This window comes from Malaclemys terrapin, chromosome 1 (genome assembly GCF_027887155.1).
Source record: "Malaclemys terrapin pileata isolate rMalTer1 chromosome 1, rMalTer1.hap1, whole genome shotgun sequence".
NCBI classification, from domain to species: domain Eukaryota; kingdom Metazoa; phylum Chordata; order Testudines; family Emydidae; genus Malaclemys; species Malaclemys terrapin.
This window is the reverse complement of record NC_071505.1, coordinates 42,176,564-42,193,219: the sequence shown is the minus strand read 5'-3', so window position 1 is coordinate 42,193,219 and position 16,656 is coordinate 42,176,564. Positions and strand designations below refer to the sequence as shown.

The 16,656-nt window shown below is 40.2% G+C and overlaps 1 protein-coding gene across 2 annotated transcripts in view; it reads right to left on the bottom strand.

Annotated features, from left to right (window-relative positions):
* Positions 1 to 3,545: 3,545 nt before the first annotated feature.
* Positions 3,546 to 16,656, bottom strand: part of LOC128834410 (V-type proton ATPase subunit S1-like) — a 78,433-nt gene continuing 65,322 nt past the window's right edge. For both annotated transcript variants that reach the window (XM_054023123.1, XM_054023131.1), the window contains 2 exons: positions 11,572 to 11,809; positions 3,546 to 6,989 (listed from right to left, as the gene is read on the bottom strand). In XM_054023123.1, the coding sequence (XP_053879098.1) occupies positions 6,780 to 6,989; positions 11,572 to 11,809 (448 nt within the window). In that variant the 3' untranslated portion in view covers positions 3,546 to 6,779. The remainder of the gene's footprint in view (positions 6,990 to 11,571; positions 11,810 to 16,656) is intronic.

Genomic DNA, 16,656 nt, shown 5'->3' with positions numbered 1-16,656 from the left:
AAGGGTGTTAGCATGCTGAAGCCAATTTTACATGTGTGACATTCTAAAAGTATAACAGTAATTTTGTAAGTCTGGGAACCCAAAGCCCCCATTGGCTATAGGGAGCTATTTTTTAAGTGATACTTGTGGGCACTGACCAGGCCCCAGCAGAAAGGCTCTAATAATGTTATTACATTTTCTAAAATAAGAAGGAGAGACATATAGAGGTAGGCTGCTTAGAATATAGAGAAGCCCAGGCAGAAAATTCATTTTTATTGTATTAACCCTTCCCCATAGGCTCAGAATGAGAAGATTCTACTTATTTGTATCACTAATTATTTGAGAGAATACAGGATCTAAGTTTATCTTCACTAGTTTAGTAATGTTTCTTGGTACTTTTATACCTAGGTACTTAATAACATCAGTTTGCACATGGAATTTCCACTGAGAAAAAGCCCCACAACCTGACAACTGGGAGATTTCCAAGAGTTCCAATTTTTCCCAATTTATTTTGTAACCAGATATTGCTCCAAATTTTTGAAATAGTGATAGGAGGGCTGCAATAGTGGTTTCTCGTTTGGATATACACAAAAGGACATCTGGCCCTCACTTCATACTCTGTGGAACCAACATATATGCCTCAGATATCTGGATGAACCTGCATAGCTATTTCCAGGGGCTCAAGAGCTAAATCAAAATGTAATGGAGACAGCAGACACTCTTGCTTAATACCCCTGAAGGTTTCCAGGGTCACATTGTTGGCTGTAAGAGGTTGGGTGCGAATATAACAAGTGGATCCAGGTACTGAAGTTGGGTCCAAATCCAAATTTTTGTAGGGTAAACATACAACACATATACCTCCAGTCTACCCTATCAAAGGCCTTTTCCAGCCATTGCTAAAACGGCCTGTTGGTTTGGGATGCTCATATTTCACTGCTACACTATCAATAAGTTGTCAAAGGCTATCGGAGACACAACGGCCTCTGTCAAACCTAGTTTGACCAGGATGCAGGATAGAGCTCAAAGCCTTCTCCAGTCTCATTGCCAGAACTTCTGCCAGTAATTTGACAGCATTATTAATGTGAAATTGGCCTGTAATTGGAACATGGTGTGGCATATCTTCCTGGTTCAACGCATGTTAGGCCTTCCCTGAGCATAAAAGGAAGGTTGACCTCCACAAGTGACTCAAACATTTCAAGCCTCTTGTCAGATAGGAGGCCAAGGAATCATCTATATAATTCAGCAGAGGACTTTCCCCACTTTCAATTGCTATTTTTAAAATTTTAAACTCTATTTCTATTTCTTTGTTTTATTTTTAATCATAAATATAGCATTTGTCATCAGTGGATCTCAAAAGAGGTCAGTATCATTATTCCCATTTTACAGATGGGAAAATCAAGCCAGAGAAGTGAAATGTCTTGTCCAAGGTCACCCAGCAGGCCAGTGGCAGAGCCAAGAATAGAATGTAGTTCTCCTGAGGTTTAGTATAGTGCGCTAGCCCTTAGAACACACTGTCTCCCCCTTAATGTTTTTATTTTGACCTCTGCCTGTTTTTGATTCTGTATGATTTTTTTTAATATTTGGGTTATTGTAATTTTCTTTTTTTATAATTTAAAATAATTTTATTTTAATCTCTGCTGATTTCTATTTTTTTATTTAAACCTTCAACTATTTATATATTTTAAAGAAAAACTAGTAACTTCTATTATTTTTTAAAAGGTACCTGTTTAGACTCCCCCCTCTGTATCTATCTATATACACAAACTTTCTAAGAATTTGACTAGTGCCTATTAAAGTCAACAGAAAAAACTTCCATTGACTTCAATGACCTTTGGATCAGGTTCAAGTGCTCTTGTCCTCCAGACCTGTCTAACCTTCTCTTTTATTGGAGCCATACCAAAACGGGCATGTTTTCACAAGAAACAACATGAATTGGCTCTAAGCTGTTTTATGCAACCAGAAATATGTAGGCCTGGGATACACCTGACATGAATGTTACCTGGCAAAAAAAGTTGTCCCCTCATGTATTAATGTTGCCATAAGATAGAATATGTTGTTGGAATTTCCTTATTAACTGTGCCAGCCTAGGAGACGATCCAAGGAACTGTGACTCTCAGGCACCCATCTGGGAGTCTGCTCTGTCCCCCATCCCAGACTCCTAATCTGGGCAAGCCTATGACACTTCGCCAGTGAGAGGAAGAGCTTACACTCTCATTTCCCTACACTGCTGTGTAGGGCCCCATAATAACCAAGTCAGTACAGAGCAAAGTCTGTTCCAACCTCTTGTTGGTTTTAGGTAAAAAACATGACAAACTTGTTTGCACAGCAAAGTCTATTTTTCATAATTATCTTGCTCTACCCTGCTTATCAGTTATACCACCAATAATTTGGTCTCTAAATAATCCAAATTCATATGAATTTGCTTTAAAAAAAGTTACTTCCAATTTTCCATGATGTCACCAGGCAGCCAGTTTCTTGCAAAGAAAATGTGCATTCCTCAAGTGATATTCTTGTATGGAATAAAGCACATTACACTTCTAAGTTTTAAATGAGAAACTGCAGTCCCCTTTTGCTCCTGTGAGAATTCAATTTAGGTCTCCAATGCTGCTGGGCCTGCCCCATGAAGCAGTGTGGAGGATTTCACCCTCTTCAGTTTCTTTGCAATGCTATTTGCTTCTAGGAAAATCTGTAAACACTGCAACCTCTCCTTCCAGTTCCCTTGTATTCAGGTGGATTCATTTTCCACTCTTTTGCCAGAGATTTAGTTTACTTCTTATTCAATATAATAATGATGTGAAACACAGAATTGCTAGTAAGAGACTCCTCTTTATTTCCTGGCTCCTGTCATGAGACATAGGCCAGGGTTACAAAACTTTAGACTCCTATCACATAACAGGGGATCAGCATTCTCTGATTCCATTGGCTACTGTTACACAAGTGATATCAAAACCACCACAAAGAATGAAAGTGTTAATGCACTAATTTATTTTACTATCATAACTTTCTTTAAAAAAATTCTTTATTGCAAATAATTTCCCATGTTTATTTTAAGACCAAAAATGAATATTTTTGTGGAAAGTTACAACAAAATTAGTTGATCTGTTTTAGAGTATGATGTGAGTGTTAAAAATGTTATGCATTCAGACATCAAACTTGCCATGAAATTAGTTCTCACTGAAGACAAGTGGCTTTTGTAATATTTAGCAATGTACTCAGTAGTCAGGTTGCCTGGTGTCAAGGCTGATTCCCCACTCTGGCACTTTGAGTGCAGAAGGTGGGGGCCCGCAAGGATTCTAAATATTAATACTGGCCACTCCAGGCTTGTATTAAATTCCTAAGGTTACAGCTTTACTCTGACCTTGGATGGGTAGATGCTGCCACCACCCAAGTGCAGAACACTTTTGAGAGCCCAGGATGGCGGACTTGGGAATTCCTTCTTGTGGGGTACACTCAAGCCCTTTCACCCCCCCTCCAGGAAACAGCTGAGAAAGAAAAACAAAGGAAATCAGCTGTTGCCACCAGCTAATTAAACGACATGTGCACAAACCACAAACACAAAAATCCAATCCTGTTCTTAAAAAAGGTAAATTTTATTAAAAACAAAAAGAAAGAAAATACATCTGGAAACTCAGGCTATTGCTAGATTAAAAAAAAACCACTTACAAGGATTAAGCATCAAGAATAACGTTCTTGACGTCCATCTTAAAGGTTACAAGCAAAACAAACACATTTGGGGTTAGCACAGAGGAGTCCACAAGTCATAAACAAATAAAAAGAGATAAACCTAATCATGTCTTCCATTTCCTGATCTACTTACATATCTTGGATTTTAAATGAGTAGTTTCTAGGTATGATACCGATGATTTTTCATACCTGGCCCCAAGTGTCTTACAGCATAACTGCTCTGTGTCTGCTTCTCCCCAAGAACAACAACAGACAGACAAAAGGGGAGTCTTATTTCAATTTTAAAAAGTTCTAGCCTTCCCATTGGCTCTTTTGGCCAGGTGCCCACTCACTTCCTTTTACCTATGCATTGCAGTGAGACTTTTAACTCTTTACAGGTAAAGCAAGTAGAGAACAGCTACTAAGAGGAATTTTATAGTTAACTGGCTGGCTGGGTCCATAAAAGGACCCTCCCCCTTCATTTATCACACCTGGAGGGAAGGCACAATATCTTTATGAATTGTACAAGCATTCAGCTCAGTCTTAATGTGTTCAGGCTTCTGAACACACATTTTGGAAGTGGATTAGGTGAATTCACAAAAAAGCACTCAATTTGGTTTAAGAGCATCAACAGAGGGAGCTAGTGTGGAATAGCTCTTGGGCTTTAAATTCACACCCCAGCTTACTTCACAAGAGCCTCCTCATGTAGACAAGCTACAGCATTAGCATAACAACCTTACATTATCTCCTTTTCATAGTCACTGCAATGCTACAACTTGATAGCTCAAAAGGGAGAATGTTAAGGAAGTTACTTGCAGCCAGCTGAGTCAATGTTAAACATAACTGGTACTGTCTACACAGACTGCAAGGTTGCGTTTAACATTGCATTAATTAACACAGCTCTTCAAGGCTGGCATTCTAACATGACCTAATTATCTAGTAAAGACTAGCCCTAGACCACCACTTTTCATTGTGATACAACATCGCATAACATTAGATTTTGAAAAACTTTCCAAGGTCACTTGATTTAGGTTATGTCTACATTGTGCACCTTAAAACGGCTGTGATGTTGTAGCCACGCCATTGCCAAGGTGTGCAATGTGGCCACTCTTCGTCGCTGGGAGAGAACTCTCCCGGTGACTAAACAAAACCACCCCAAATGAGGGGTGGTAGACTCGTCACCAGAAGAGCATCTCCCACCAACAAAGCACTGTCCACACCGTCGCTTTTTGTTGTTAAAACTTATGTCATGCAGGGGAGGTTTTTTTACGCCCCTGAGCTACGAAAGTTTTAACGACAGAAGTGCAGTGTAGACATGGCCTTAGTCTATTATTTATTTAGTGTATACTCATCTGGTGTTCTCAGGAGAAGTCTGCTAACAAGACACAATTGATCTAGAGTGATTATGTTGCACCTTCAACCAGGTGCTAATTGGATTTGGTAATGCTGATGTATGTAATGATCCCACGGTTTTTCAATATACACTGAAGGTTTTCAAAGAGATCTGTTTCTGAAACCAAAGAGAGTATCTGGGAATCCTCAGCGATACACACATTTGTATTTTTCTACAATAAATGGCTTTATATATTTCTGAACAACAGCAAGAAAGATTCCACTTTTGGAACCCTACAAATAGGTTTTCAATTTTCAACAAATCCTTTTAAAGTCTCTTTTAAGGCTGGAATTTTCAAAGGCGTTTAAGGGAGTTAGGCAGCCAAATCCCATTACAATTGAAATGGGAATCAGGCACCAAACTCTCCTTGGCTTTTATAAACCCTAGGCTAATTTTTTTCTTCAAATATATCCATAATATCCTTTTTGTCATGACAGGATAATGTTATTTTAATCTCTATTTCCAATATTCATTTTTAAATATTTCATTCCCAGTTAACTTTAGTTTCTAGCAATAATTTAGAAGTTGCATTTTTGCTAAGCTCCTGCCGTCTCTGAAGGGTAGTCTGAATAATGTTGTCTTTTTTTTTTTAAAGGTAAACGTTCTCAAAACATGCTTCTACTTCATTTATGTATCTCTACCACTTCCCAGCTGTTACTCACACTGCCAAAATAAAATACATATGTCAATTGTCATCAAAAACTTCACCTTTTTGCCTCTTGCGTAATTAATATCTTTTTTGTGATATTCTCTATACTTAGGAGAAAAAACTTTAAAGGAGACTTGAGAAGTTTCAATAGACAATTTCTTAATAAACATTTTGTTTTCGAAGATTATCTCCAAAATACCAGGGGAATGTCTTTTTTTAAAAAACAAGCACCCCACCTCCTCCTCCCCCCAAGAATAATGAATCTACTGGAAGTTCTTACTGTTCTTTCTAATGGCTGGTTAGAGTCAGGACTGCCATTGGCTTCACCTCAGGTGTCTAAGGGTACGTGTACAGTGGGATAAAAAACCCGTGGCTGGCTTGGGTTAGCTGACTCAGGCTCATGGGTCTTGGACTACAAGGCTTGGGCTGGAGCCTGGGCTGAGACCCTCCCACCTTGCAGAGCCTCAGAGCCTGGGATCCTGCCCAAGTCCAATCATCTACTCAATCATCTACACTGCAACTTTTAGCCCCTCAGCCTGAGCCCCACAAGCCTGAGTCAGCTGACCTGGGCTCTGAGACTCAGTGCCAGTGGCTTTTTAATCGCAGTGTAGACTAGCTCAGACAACTGTGAACAAATGGGTAACAGCTGGCAGAATTATGAGTGTTGCCAAGAGTAAGGTTCCCTTTTTCAGGAAGGATTTCATTGTCCAGATTTGTGGAGTTTTACTAAACCTTTCTATTACACTAACTGCTTAGGGTACATTCACTATAAAGTGGAAAGAACATAAAAATCACACATCACTAATAAGTAAGGATATAATTTAGTCATGGAGGTCACGGATTCCATGATTTTAACAAACCTCTGCGACTTCTTCAGCTTCCGCCCCCCTCCTTCCCTGATGGTGGGCTCCGGCTGTTGGCCCCCCCGGCAGTCAGCCCCCGCCCCTTATTTTTGGTAAAAGTCACAGACAGATCGTGGGCTTCTGTGAATGTTTATTGCCCGTGACCTGTCCTTGACTTTTACTAAAAATAACCGTGACAAAAACTTAATCTTACTAATAAGAAACATTTAAGCAATGTCAAAACAATCCATTGCTACTCTGTTTGAGGAACTGACAGAGCTTGGCCTTTGGGATCATCAAATCTACTGTTTGTTGTGAGCTGCATGATCATGTGGATTCCATAGGTCAGGATCCATAATAAAACTATTGACGTCACCAAGCCCATCCAGATTCCAGGGGAGAAGAAAGATGTACAGTCGCTTGCGTAGGAAAACAAGTTATTATGAATATTGAAGCCTTGAATCTGAGAACAAGAAAAGAATAGGTGAGCCCAAATGAATTTACACAACAAAACCTACTTTTAAGATCTATATATTCACTACAAAATCCAGGCCTGAAAAACATTGTGTGCCCTCAATTTCTATTGAAGAGGACTGAGCACCAATGCCTTTTCAGCATGATTTTTCAATTTCTCTCTTCTTCCAGGAAATTTCAGATGCATGACAGTTATTTGTTTTACAAAAAGGAAGTTGTGCTTCCAAACTTCAGAGACTTGGGAATATTTTAAAGGTAAAATTCCAGGGGAGGCATGAGACTAATGTAACTTAATAACTGTTTCAGATTTGCCAACCTAAATGTTCAAAAATCATGAGCCAGGCTCCCAAAATCATGAGGTGGGCTTAAAAATCATGACATTTTAAAAAAATAACACATTTGGGGCTTTTTATTTATTTTATTTTATTTCAGTGTTTGAGCATTAGAGTGTGTTTTTAAGCTTTTCCCCACAACTCTGAAAGTTAGAAACTTACTAGAGGAGTAGGGGAGGGGAAAAAAAAGGAAGAACCGAGATTCTCACATATTAACATGACTCTGGGAGATGGGGCTTTAAGGAAAACACCAAATATCATGAGACTTGTGATAAAAATCACAAGAGTTGGCAACACTGCATATTTTTGTGAAAGTCAGTTATTTGAATCACCTTTCCCCATCATGCAAATATAAGCAAGAAAGCAGAATTCCAAAGATAGCTAATATATTTTGCTCCTTATATAATTATCTCTATGTATGTAATTCTGAAATATAAACTTACCATAGAAACAGGAAAATGGACATACAGGCGGACACATCACTAACATTCATTGACCTGCCATGAACTACGGTGTGATTTTGTGGTAGTAACATGGTGTTTGTACTAGAAATGCTTAGGTTTTCATATGAAAGAGTGATCTGGATTTCTAGCTAGTAAGAATTAAGTCTTTGTCCCTTTTGTCCATAGACCTTTTGTGTTCCCAGTTCATCAGGGGATAGTAAGGGTGGAGCATCCCCCAGAGAAGCCATTTTTGTTTTATTTTTCCCAGGGCTGTATTTATTAATTTGTAATGAATTTGTACACATTTATGAAGTAATTGCTTAGTGAAAATAAATAAAAAAATATTTCACAGCTCTAGGAGGCAGCTTGAGTTGCAAAACTTTGCAACCCAGATTATCTGTAGCATTTGGAAATGTGCATGTGCTGTCTTTCATTCAGTTACTACAATGGCTTGCCAAAATGATGGTTAGTGCAATTCTGCATGATCTGCAAAACTAGAGCAGATGAGGAGGACTTGGCCCGTGTGGAGATAAAGACATTTTTGGAGGTACCTGCGTACTTGGCCTCTTTCAAGAATTAAAGACCGTTCTCATTGTTACCATAGTAGTTAACTTGTTAAATCTGACTGCTTTGCACTACATCCAATTGTATGTTTTTGACTCAAGAAGGATTATGGAAAACAAACATTTGGGTTGGGAGGCTGAGTTTGTACACAGCTTTAGTAAGTGATGCGTTTGCCAGGGCATTTCATCGTTAAGCCACTGTTTAGACATCACACCAAAGCTGGAATGGGAGCCACACAATATGGTTTGAAAGATTGATTGAAAAAAAGCAGATGATGCTTCATGTCATTTTGGTTCTCAAAGGATTGAGCTTCTGTGAAACAATACATGCTTGTTACCATGCTTCCAGGACACTCTAGGGTACTTAACAGAGGGATCGATCAGTTTTTACTAGGGCAATTAAATTTGTTGGAGCTACAGCCACAAAGACTGAATTTTATTGTATGTGGTAGTATTATTCCTTATTCAAGCAGGATTATGCCTAGCAAACCTTTAAGTGGGAGCTTTAATTATACATTCTTGAAATGCTATGTTTACTTTTAGGAAACAACTGTAGTTTATTTCAGGTTCTCTTATTGCTTTTCTGATATTTGATCATTACTATGCGGGTGTTGCTGGATCCCAGCTGGCAAATAAAGATGCGACTCCCTGCAGATTTGCCACCTGTGTAGAAGTTAAAAATACATAGATACATAATCCTAGTTAGTTATTTTTATATAAAACTTTTGATAAGGATTCCAGCCCACTGTAGGTTTTAATTCTAGTGTTTCAGTTAGTATTATTGTTATAGGCTTGCCTATTCTGTATTTACTCTTTTTTATTTTTAAAATGAAATTGTATTTTGTGCAGTGTACATTTTGAATGGAGTTTCCTAATCATCTGACCTTTAACAAAACCTTAACATAGATTTGTTATGTAGATTGTGATGGGTATCCTCAAGGGCAACATGTAAAAGCTGAGGTTTGAAATAGTTTAGCCTTGAAAATCCTAAAATTCCGGCCTCAGTGTCTTGAGCATTTGCCCTGAGCAGCAAAAGGGGCTACTAACAAGTATGACAGACACTGAAGAAAAATGAAAAGCCTGGATGCAGCTTTAAAAACAACAACGAGCTTTCATTTAGTAGACTATACAGACAGCACTAAAGGGAAAGGAGGAAACACTTGGTAAAAGGAACCTCAAAATACTAGAGCAGTCCACCACTGATCTATACACCGGTGCTGGTACTTCAGCCATCTGTCACTGGTACAAATTAATGACCAGATTCTGTGCTGAACTCTGGTCTGTAGTCATTGCTCACCTCCCAAAGAACTGTGCTTTTAGTGGAACTTGAGCACTCTGAACCTTAATCTTCTGAAAAGAACTATACTGGAATTGTCAGAGCTTCACTGAATATCAGAGAGAATACAGTGAGAGGATGGAGGGGTTCTGGTTGTTCCAGACAAGTCAAACAGTTGCCGAAAGAGTTTGGGAACTAGTAGCCTAGAAACCAAGAGCTGAGAAAACTGCAAAGAGTACGGCGCATTCACCCGCTTGGGAGCTGGGTCTTCTTCATTCACTACAGCCTACTGGGGAACAGCATCTGGTGACCTTTTGAACCAGGGTCTCTGTCATAGTGGAAGATTTGGGGCTTGCCCAAAAGGAGAAAAAAGAGGGGCCTGGACATTGCTGTGATAATTTGTGTGGAACTCTGAGTGAAATCATAATCCAGTGAGCGGGGCATTAACCTCATCACACACCCCTGCTGCGGCTATCAAACCGAGAGTCAAGTTTCACCACATCATAGAAGAGACTGTTGCCATTTAAAGTGGGGTTTTGTGTATGTGTATACATGCACAGTGCATAGGTTAATATGTCTTTTCATCTGGGTGTAGGAAATAGCATAATGATTGCTTTAGTATATTTTAAAACCTTTCAAGTCTTCAGTATATTTTGAAACCTGCCAGCAAGTTCTCTCCCATTTTTAGCCGTTTCTGAGAAAGATAAAGCTGTTTTGTTTGATTTGGTGTTTTGTGTGTGTGCCCTTTGAAACAGTTTAGGTCAAGATAAAGCTACTACCCCAGTTAGGGGCATGTCACTTATTAGGGGTCTCTCTGGTAACTGGGTGGGAGCACTCCACCTCACAGACTGATCTGACATGGGGAAGAGCGGCAACTGGGGAGGAGGTACCGTGACAAGAGGGTGAGGCGATTTGGAAGCTCCCTTGCCATAGTCTCCAGTGTTTAGGCTCAGTCCCGGGGTCTCACTAACAGCTGTGATGTCCCTCAAAAGGAAGGGTAATTGGGTTGCAGCCTTAAAGCCAATCCCAGAGTGTTCTGGGGACCCGGTAGGCAAGGGGATGCTGGCAGGGCCGGCTCCAGGCACCAGCCGAGCAAGCTGGTGCTTGGGGCGGCAGCTTGTAGGAGGCGGCATTCCGCCCAATCCTAGGGCGGCATGGCTGCTTTTTTGTTGTTGTTGTTCCGCTCCAGCTGCCCTGTAGGGGGCAGCGGCGTGGAGGATGGGAGCGCCCTGCGGCAAGCCCGGCAGGGCAGCCCGCATCCTTCCCTCCCAGCCGACCGGAGCGGCGTGGAGCCCTCCTGGCAGGGGGCACGACAGGAGGGGCCGCGTGGCAGCGCCCCGCTGAAGCCCGGGCCGCCCCCCTTCTCTCTCTCCCACTGCTCCCTTCCCCTCCCCCCGCTAGCCGGGGCACATCTGCAGGGCAGGGAGTCCCCCTGCACCCTGGCTCTGGCCGCGCCGCAGGTTTTTTTTTTTTTTTTTTCTATCGCTAGATAGACCAGGGGGAAGGAAGTCTCCTGGAATTACTAATGTCCCATCCCTTCCCACAGGTGGGGAACTACACCCAGCCTGTTCCCCCAAGTAAAACTGGGGGCAGTGAGAGATGGGTTGTTTCTTGTCCCACCAAGATAACTTAGGTTGGGATCGGGTCCCATTTTATAATATATCTTCCCCTATCCCCATTACCCTGATTGAGTGTATTACTGTCTATTGTTTTTTTCCCTTTCTGTAGATGACTTTATAGTGACTTGTTTTTTTCAGTTGTTCTCATGTTGTTGTTCAGAAGCTGCCTGCTCCCTCTTTCCCCTGTTCATTAGCTCCCGTAGTGGGCAAATAGCTTTCTTTTAATGTTTTTTTTAGAGTTGAACTAAAAGTACAGGTGTTATGAATATATGCTGTTCAACACCTACTCTAGCAAGTAATCGTTCCTGGAATTGCCTCTGAAATGGCAGTGTACTCACTTGGAACTCTGAAAGGTAAACATCCCAGTTCTTTGCTTCACTGTTGGCTGGAATCAGCTTTGCACCATAGAGACTGCTGGTCCCCACCAGCTGACAATGAAATGAATACTCTGCAGGAGCAGAGATGATGGAGACATTAAATCTAGCGACCATTTGGTTGTCATGTGCAATCTCAACAGAATCTAAAGTAAACCATTTTCGAGCAGAGCCTGTATAGAACTTCTTGGTCATTAGAAATCTACAGAGAAGAAAAACAGAATAAATAGAGTCAAACTGACATGGAAAAAGTTATAATATTCATTGGTGTGCATGCTTAACCCACAGTAGAATCCAACAGGGACCATCACTCAGAGAAGAACAGATGGCAGACGAGATTAATCATCACTAGCTCTTTGCCCAGGAGACTGCAGTTAGTATCTCCTCGTACAAGAGGACAGGTCATGAGTGAAGTGACTTTGTGAATCTTGTTTTACCACTTGTTACAGTTTTGTATAATAAGCGATAATAAGCAATGTTTTCGTAATTTGAATAAGCATTTATTGTTTCATTCTGCAAGGGACTGTTATAGTGCCATATTTATAAACAAACCAGCAGAAGCTGAAAGATTGTCTGCAGAACTGCAGTATTTTGCAATAAATATTTGTATGGGATTTTTTAAAGAAAAGTATTTTTATGAAGGGTACAGACGTGAAAACCACTTTGATTTATTATAGCAACTGTTTCTTGGTTCAGATGACTAAATGGCCATTTGCATGTTCAAATACCTGAATTTATACCTGGAGGCACAATTTTATCACTCTAGGTATGTTTAGAACCCCCATCACTAAAATATGAGCACCTTCCAAGTATTCTAAAATAGAAAAATATTGAGATAATATGTGTAACGTCGACAGACCCCAGTCATCGGCGGGCAGGATTGTACCTGGGACCTCTGGAGCTTAGTGCATGAGCCTCTACCGCATGAGCTAAAAGCCAATTGGCTATTAGCTAAGGCTGTAGCGCAGACTCATTTTACCTCTCTCTTTAAGTGGTCTCGGTGCCACTAGATGGGACAGAACTCCACACCCAGAAGGTGTGTGGGTTACATATGGAAGTTTCCCTCCTTTGGTGGACCTGAATCCTATTGCAAATTTGTACCATGTTGCATTCAGGTATTCCAGTTCTCTCATATTAAATATATTCTCTGTGTCAGTTGAGAGGGTTGCTATTGGAGATTTCACACTTTTCTCCTTATTTTACCATGCTCAGTATTTTAATTCTACCTAGTTTAAATTAATTTTGTTTGTCTAGTGCTAGCTGAAGAATTTTTTCAGTAACTTGCAATCACAGTCAGAGTCCTTGGGGTTCTCCCCGGAGGGTGAGTATAAATTTGGGTACTCTAAGCTGTCGGCCCACCAGGAGTATTAGATGTGGACTTTGAAAATTGTAGGTGATGTTTAGGTGCTGCTGCAATAGGTGCCAAACAAATCTGTAAATACAAATTACAAAAGAATCAAAAACAAAAAGCACATTAAAAATAAAATATGTGTAGGTAGTAATTTTTTTAGTAGATAAATAGGTAGCAAGTAAAATGGACATAACGTATCAATTGTCTGACTAACAAAGATGATATCGCTGAAGTATCTATCTCAGAGCCAAAACAAGTCCTTAGTTTGAGTAGGAAACACCTTATTATAGTAGAGATTCCGGTCATGAACAGGAATTGAATCTCTTCACAATATTTTTATTATTTGTTATTTGTATTACAGTAGCACCTGGGGTGCCAGTTACAGACCAGGACCCCATTGTGCTAGGTGCTGTACAAGCACAGAATGTCCTGAACTGTTGTAAGTCACTTATCTCAGGGCTGCAATCACTATAAATAGAGCAATTGTCCAATAAGACGCCCCAAAAGACCAAACAGGACCACAACTTTCAATAAAACATACTATCAGTTTAATGTACACACAATACTTGAATTGCTAATTCTACATGACCAATACCAACACCAGCAATAACTAAGTAATATTTGTAAATGGGTAAAGGCTAAGGGATCGACTGGACCACTTGGACATGGCCCTGCAATAGAGCTGCATGGTGGAGTGCTCACAGTACTACATACCTTCAAGGTATGCAACATCCTCTCCCACCCCTGAATGGCCAGCCAGTTCTGCTGGCCTGTGCGTGAGTGAGATTGCAGTTCAGACTCTGCCTACTCACTGCTCCTCCTTACCCCACCCCCTTTGGGTAATGTGTACCCCTACAGGAATAGCAAGGAAGCAGTTCCTGCACTCCTATGGGTATAGGTATTGCAATTCTGTCCAGACTTTGCACAGGCTGTGCATAAAATGGAACAAGTTTCTTATCCCTCTGCTACTGTTTGCTCCCACCCAAAGCTAGGCAGAATGTAGCTCTCCTTTAGGAGTCATAATTATACAACCAAATAAACCAAAGTGATGCACAATGGAGAGGAAGGGTAGGATGTTTTATAGCTATCTATATGGCTTTTGATGCAGTGCTTAAAAAATAGCATTGTTGGAATAAAAAAGGTGAACAAATGGAACGTATTCTCAAGTCATGGAAGATAGTCAACAACAACTTCTGATTCTTGTAAACATGAACTATTATTTGTATTGCAATAGTGCCGAGAGGCCTGATAAAAGATTGGAACTGTTCAGACACATTTTAAGGGACAGGCAGGAAGCTTCAAGATAATCAGCTTTGAAATATCAAGGTTTTTGTACAAACCAACAAAATGCTTAGTTGCACTTAAAATAAACCAGTCTTGCTTATAGCGTGGAGGGATGACCATCTCTCAGGACCCCAGGTTAGTTTCCCTGTTCTAAATTCTGTCCTCTCTTAGGTTACCAGAAATCTTTCTTAACAAAGCTCCATGAAGTAGGCCACCAGCTTCTGACTGAGGATTCTTGGCTCACTTCCCCATCCCTTTAAATATGGGCAGCAGAAAACTTCAGCGAGGAATTAACGTCTTGCCTTTTGGTGGTACGCAAGGAAACTGTTCATAGTGGAAGACAGTGACAATTTAATACTTGATTTAAGGATTCAATTAACATGGGGATCTAATAATCATTAAAATATGGTTCTACTGGGAAAGTAGTCAACCACCACTTTTGTCCCTCAGATTTAGGATCAGATTTTCTCAGCGTAAATTTTTCCTAACTGCTAGTCTTGAAAACTCAATCCAGGATCTGAGTGTCAAGCTGAGTACTTTTTCCCATGCATCCATCACCTTTAATAACAATCTCCTGGCCAAATGATGCCCCCACATTAACTGCTGTGGAACTTCCTTCAGCCCTAAATGTCTTTGAACAAGTTGGAATTTAGTAAATAAGTCTATTTATGATCTACAAGAAGGAAGAGAACAAGCTTGACACTCATATCCTAGATTGAGTTTTCAGGACTAGCAGTTAGCCTCTGCGGGGCTAAGAGGAGTAAAATGAAATAATACTTTTTCTGTCACTGAAGTGAGCAGATATGGTTTTGAATATACACAGACCTTAAGAATTGTTGAGGTAGCATGTGCCATTTTACATTGTGGCTTTTCAGAGCAAAAGCACACTTTGAACTGTAAATAAAATTATCAGGAGAAACCATTCTCTTCAGTGGACTTCCTGTCCTTCTTTTCTTGGCTGTCTCAAGATCTTCTTATGAGACTGGAGTCTATCTCTTATGCAGTCTTGGAAGAGCAAAAAACTTCTTTTTAACAATGCCCAAATAAACAAGCCCCAGATAATCTCCTGTCATCTTTACTGTATGCTGAAGTTGAACAGACCTTATGAAATTCTCTAAATTCTGTGGTGGTCACCCCTCTTTCACTTATTGTTCTACCCGAGGCTGTTCAGATAGAGGGCATCAATATTTTATTACATTGTTGCATGTTTCTATGAGCCCTTTTCCCATTGTATTAATAGCTCTTAGAGCCCCAGTGGAGGAGAATGTAAGCTTTGTAGTTTAATACCCTTTCTAATTCCATCCTATTTTCTTTTACCTTAGATGGGGCTTGCTACTTTGTTTTCAAACTGCCATCCAATAATTTCAATTCTGCTTTCAATTATTTACTCTATCCAATTATTTTCTTCTCATAGATTTCATCTCCTTAGGTCATCTCCTAAAATGTATCCCAAACTAATTTCAGGTGAACTATATCCTTATCAAATTAATCATAGTATTTTTAAGGCCAAATTCTGTGCTCAGACATGTGCATGCAACTCCCACTTCACTGGGAGTTACTCACAAGCTTCCAAGGTAGGATTTGGCTCTAGGTTTCATAGTAGCCTTTCAAGCACGGGCAGACACAAGATTGTTCCAAAGAGGAGATCTAAAGATGGTGGAACTTGGGTGGAGGACAGTGGCTCATCCATTCCTGCCAGCTTGTGGGGCTCCTCTGCAAGAACTCCTGGTGATAAGTTATGCTTATCCCATACTGTTAAGCTTATCCCATGCTTAACAGTATGGGATAAGCATAACTGGGGAGAAGCCATTGTCAATACAATGCCCCCTATGGACCTTCCTGATTCACTGTTTCGAACATTTAAAGTGGGGTTTTTGTGCAAGACAATGGGTGTACAGCCAATTAATCTCCTATGAAGCTGTGCTGCTATAGGGGATAGGTCTGGATTCATGTAGCTGTACTATGTTCTACCCCTGGATGCTTTAGATCTTTGGGGTTTGCATGTCACAACCCCTTCTATTCAGTGACTCATTGAAAGACGTTTTTAGTTCATTAGAAAGGCTTGTTCAAACAGATGTTCTTACAGATAACAACTGGGTTAGAAATCCCTTTAAGTTTATCAGTCAAGTAAACTAAGGTACCAAAGAAGAAATTTCATAAGTAATTAGATAAAATGAGATATAAAAAAAAAAACATAGCAAAATCAATTGTGAGAAAGTAACCTTTCCCTCCCCACAAAGGAACTTCTTTGTCTCACATCCTATAAAAGGTAAGAGGTTTTAGGAGTTAGACTGGGAATGAGCAAACTGCCAACATTCCACTTCTTACAGAAGAAGAGACTGGGGTGCCATCTTTTCATCATTCATAAAAGGTGGTAAAATATACTTTCTTTCTGTATTCTGTATAGCGCTGTA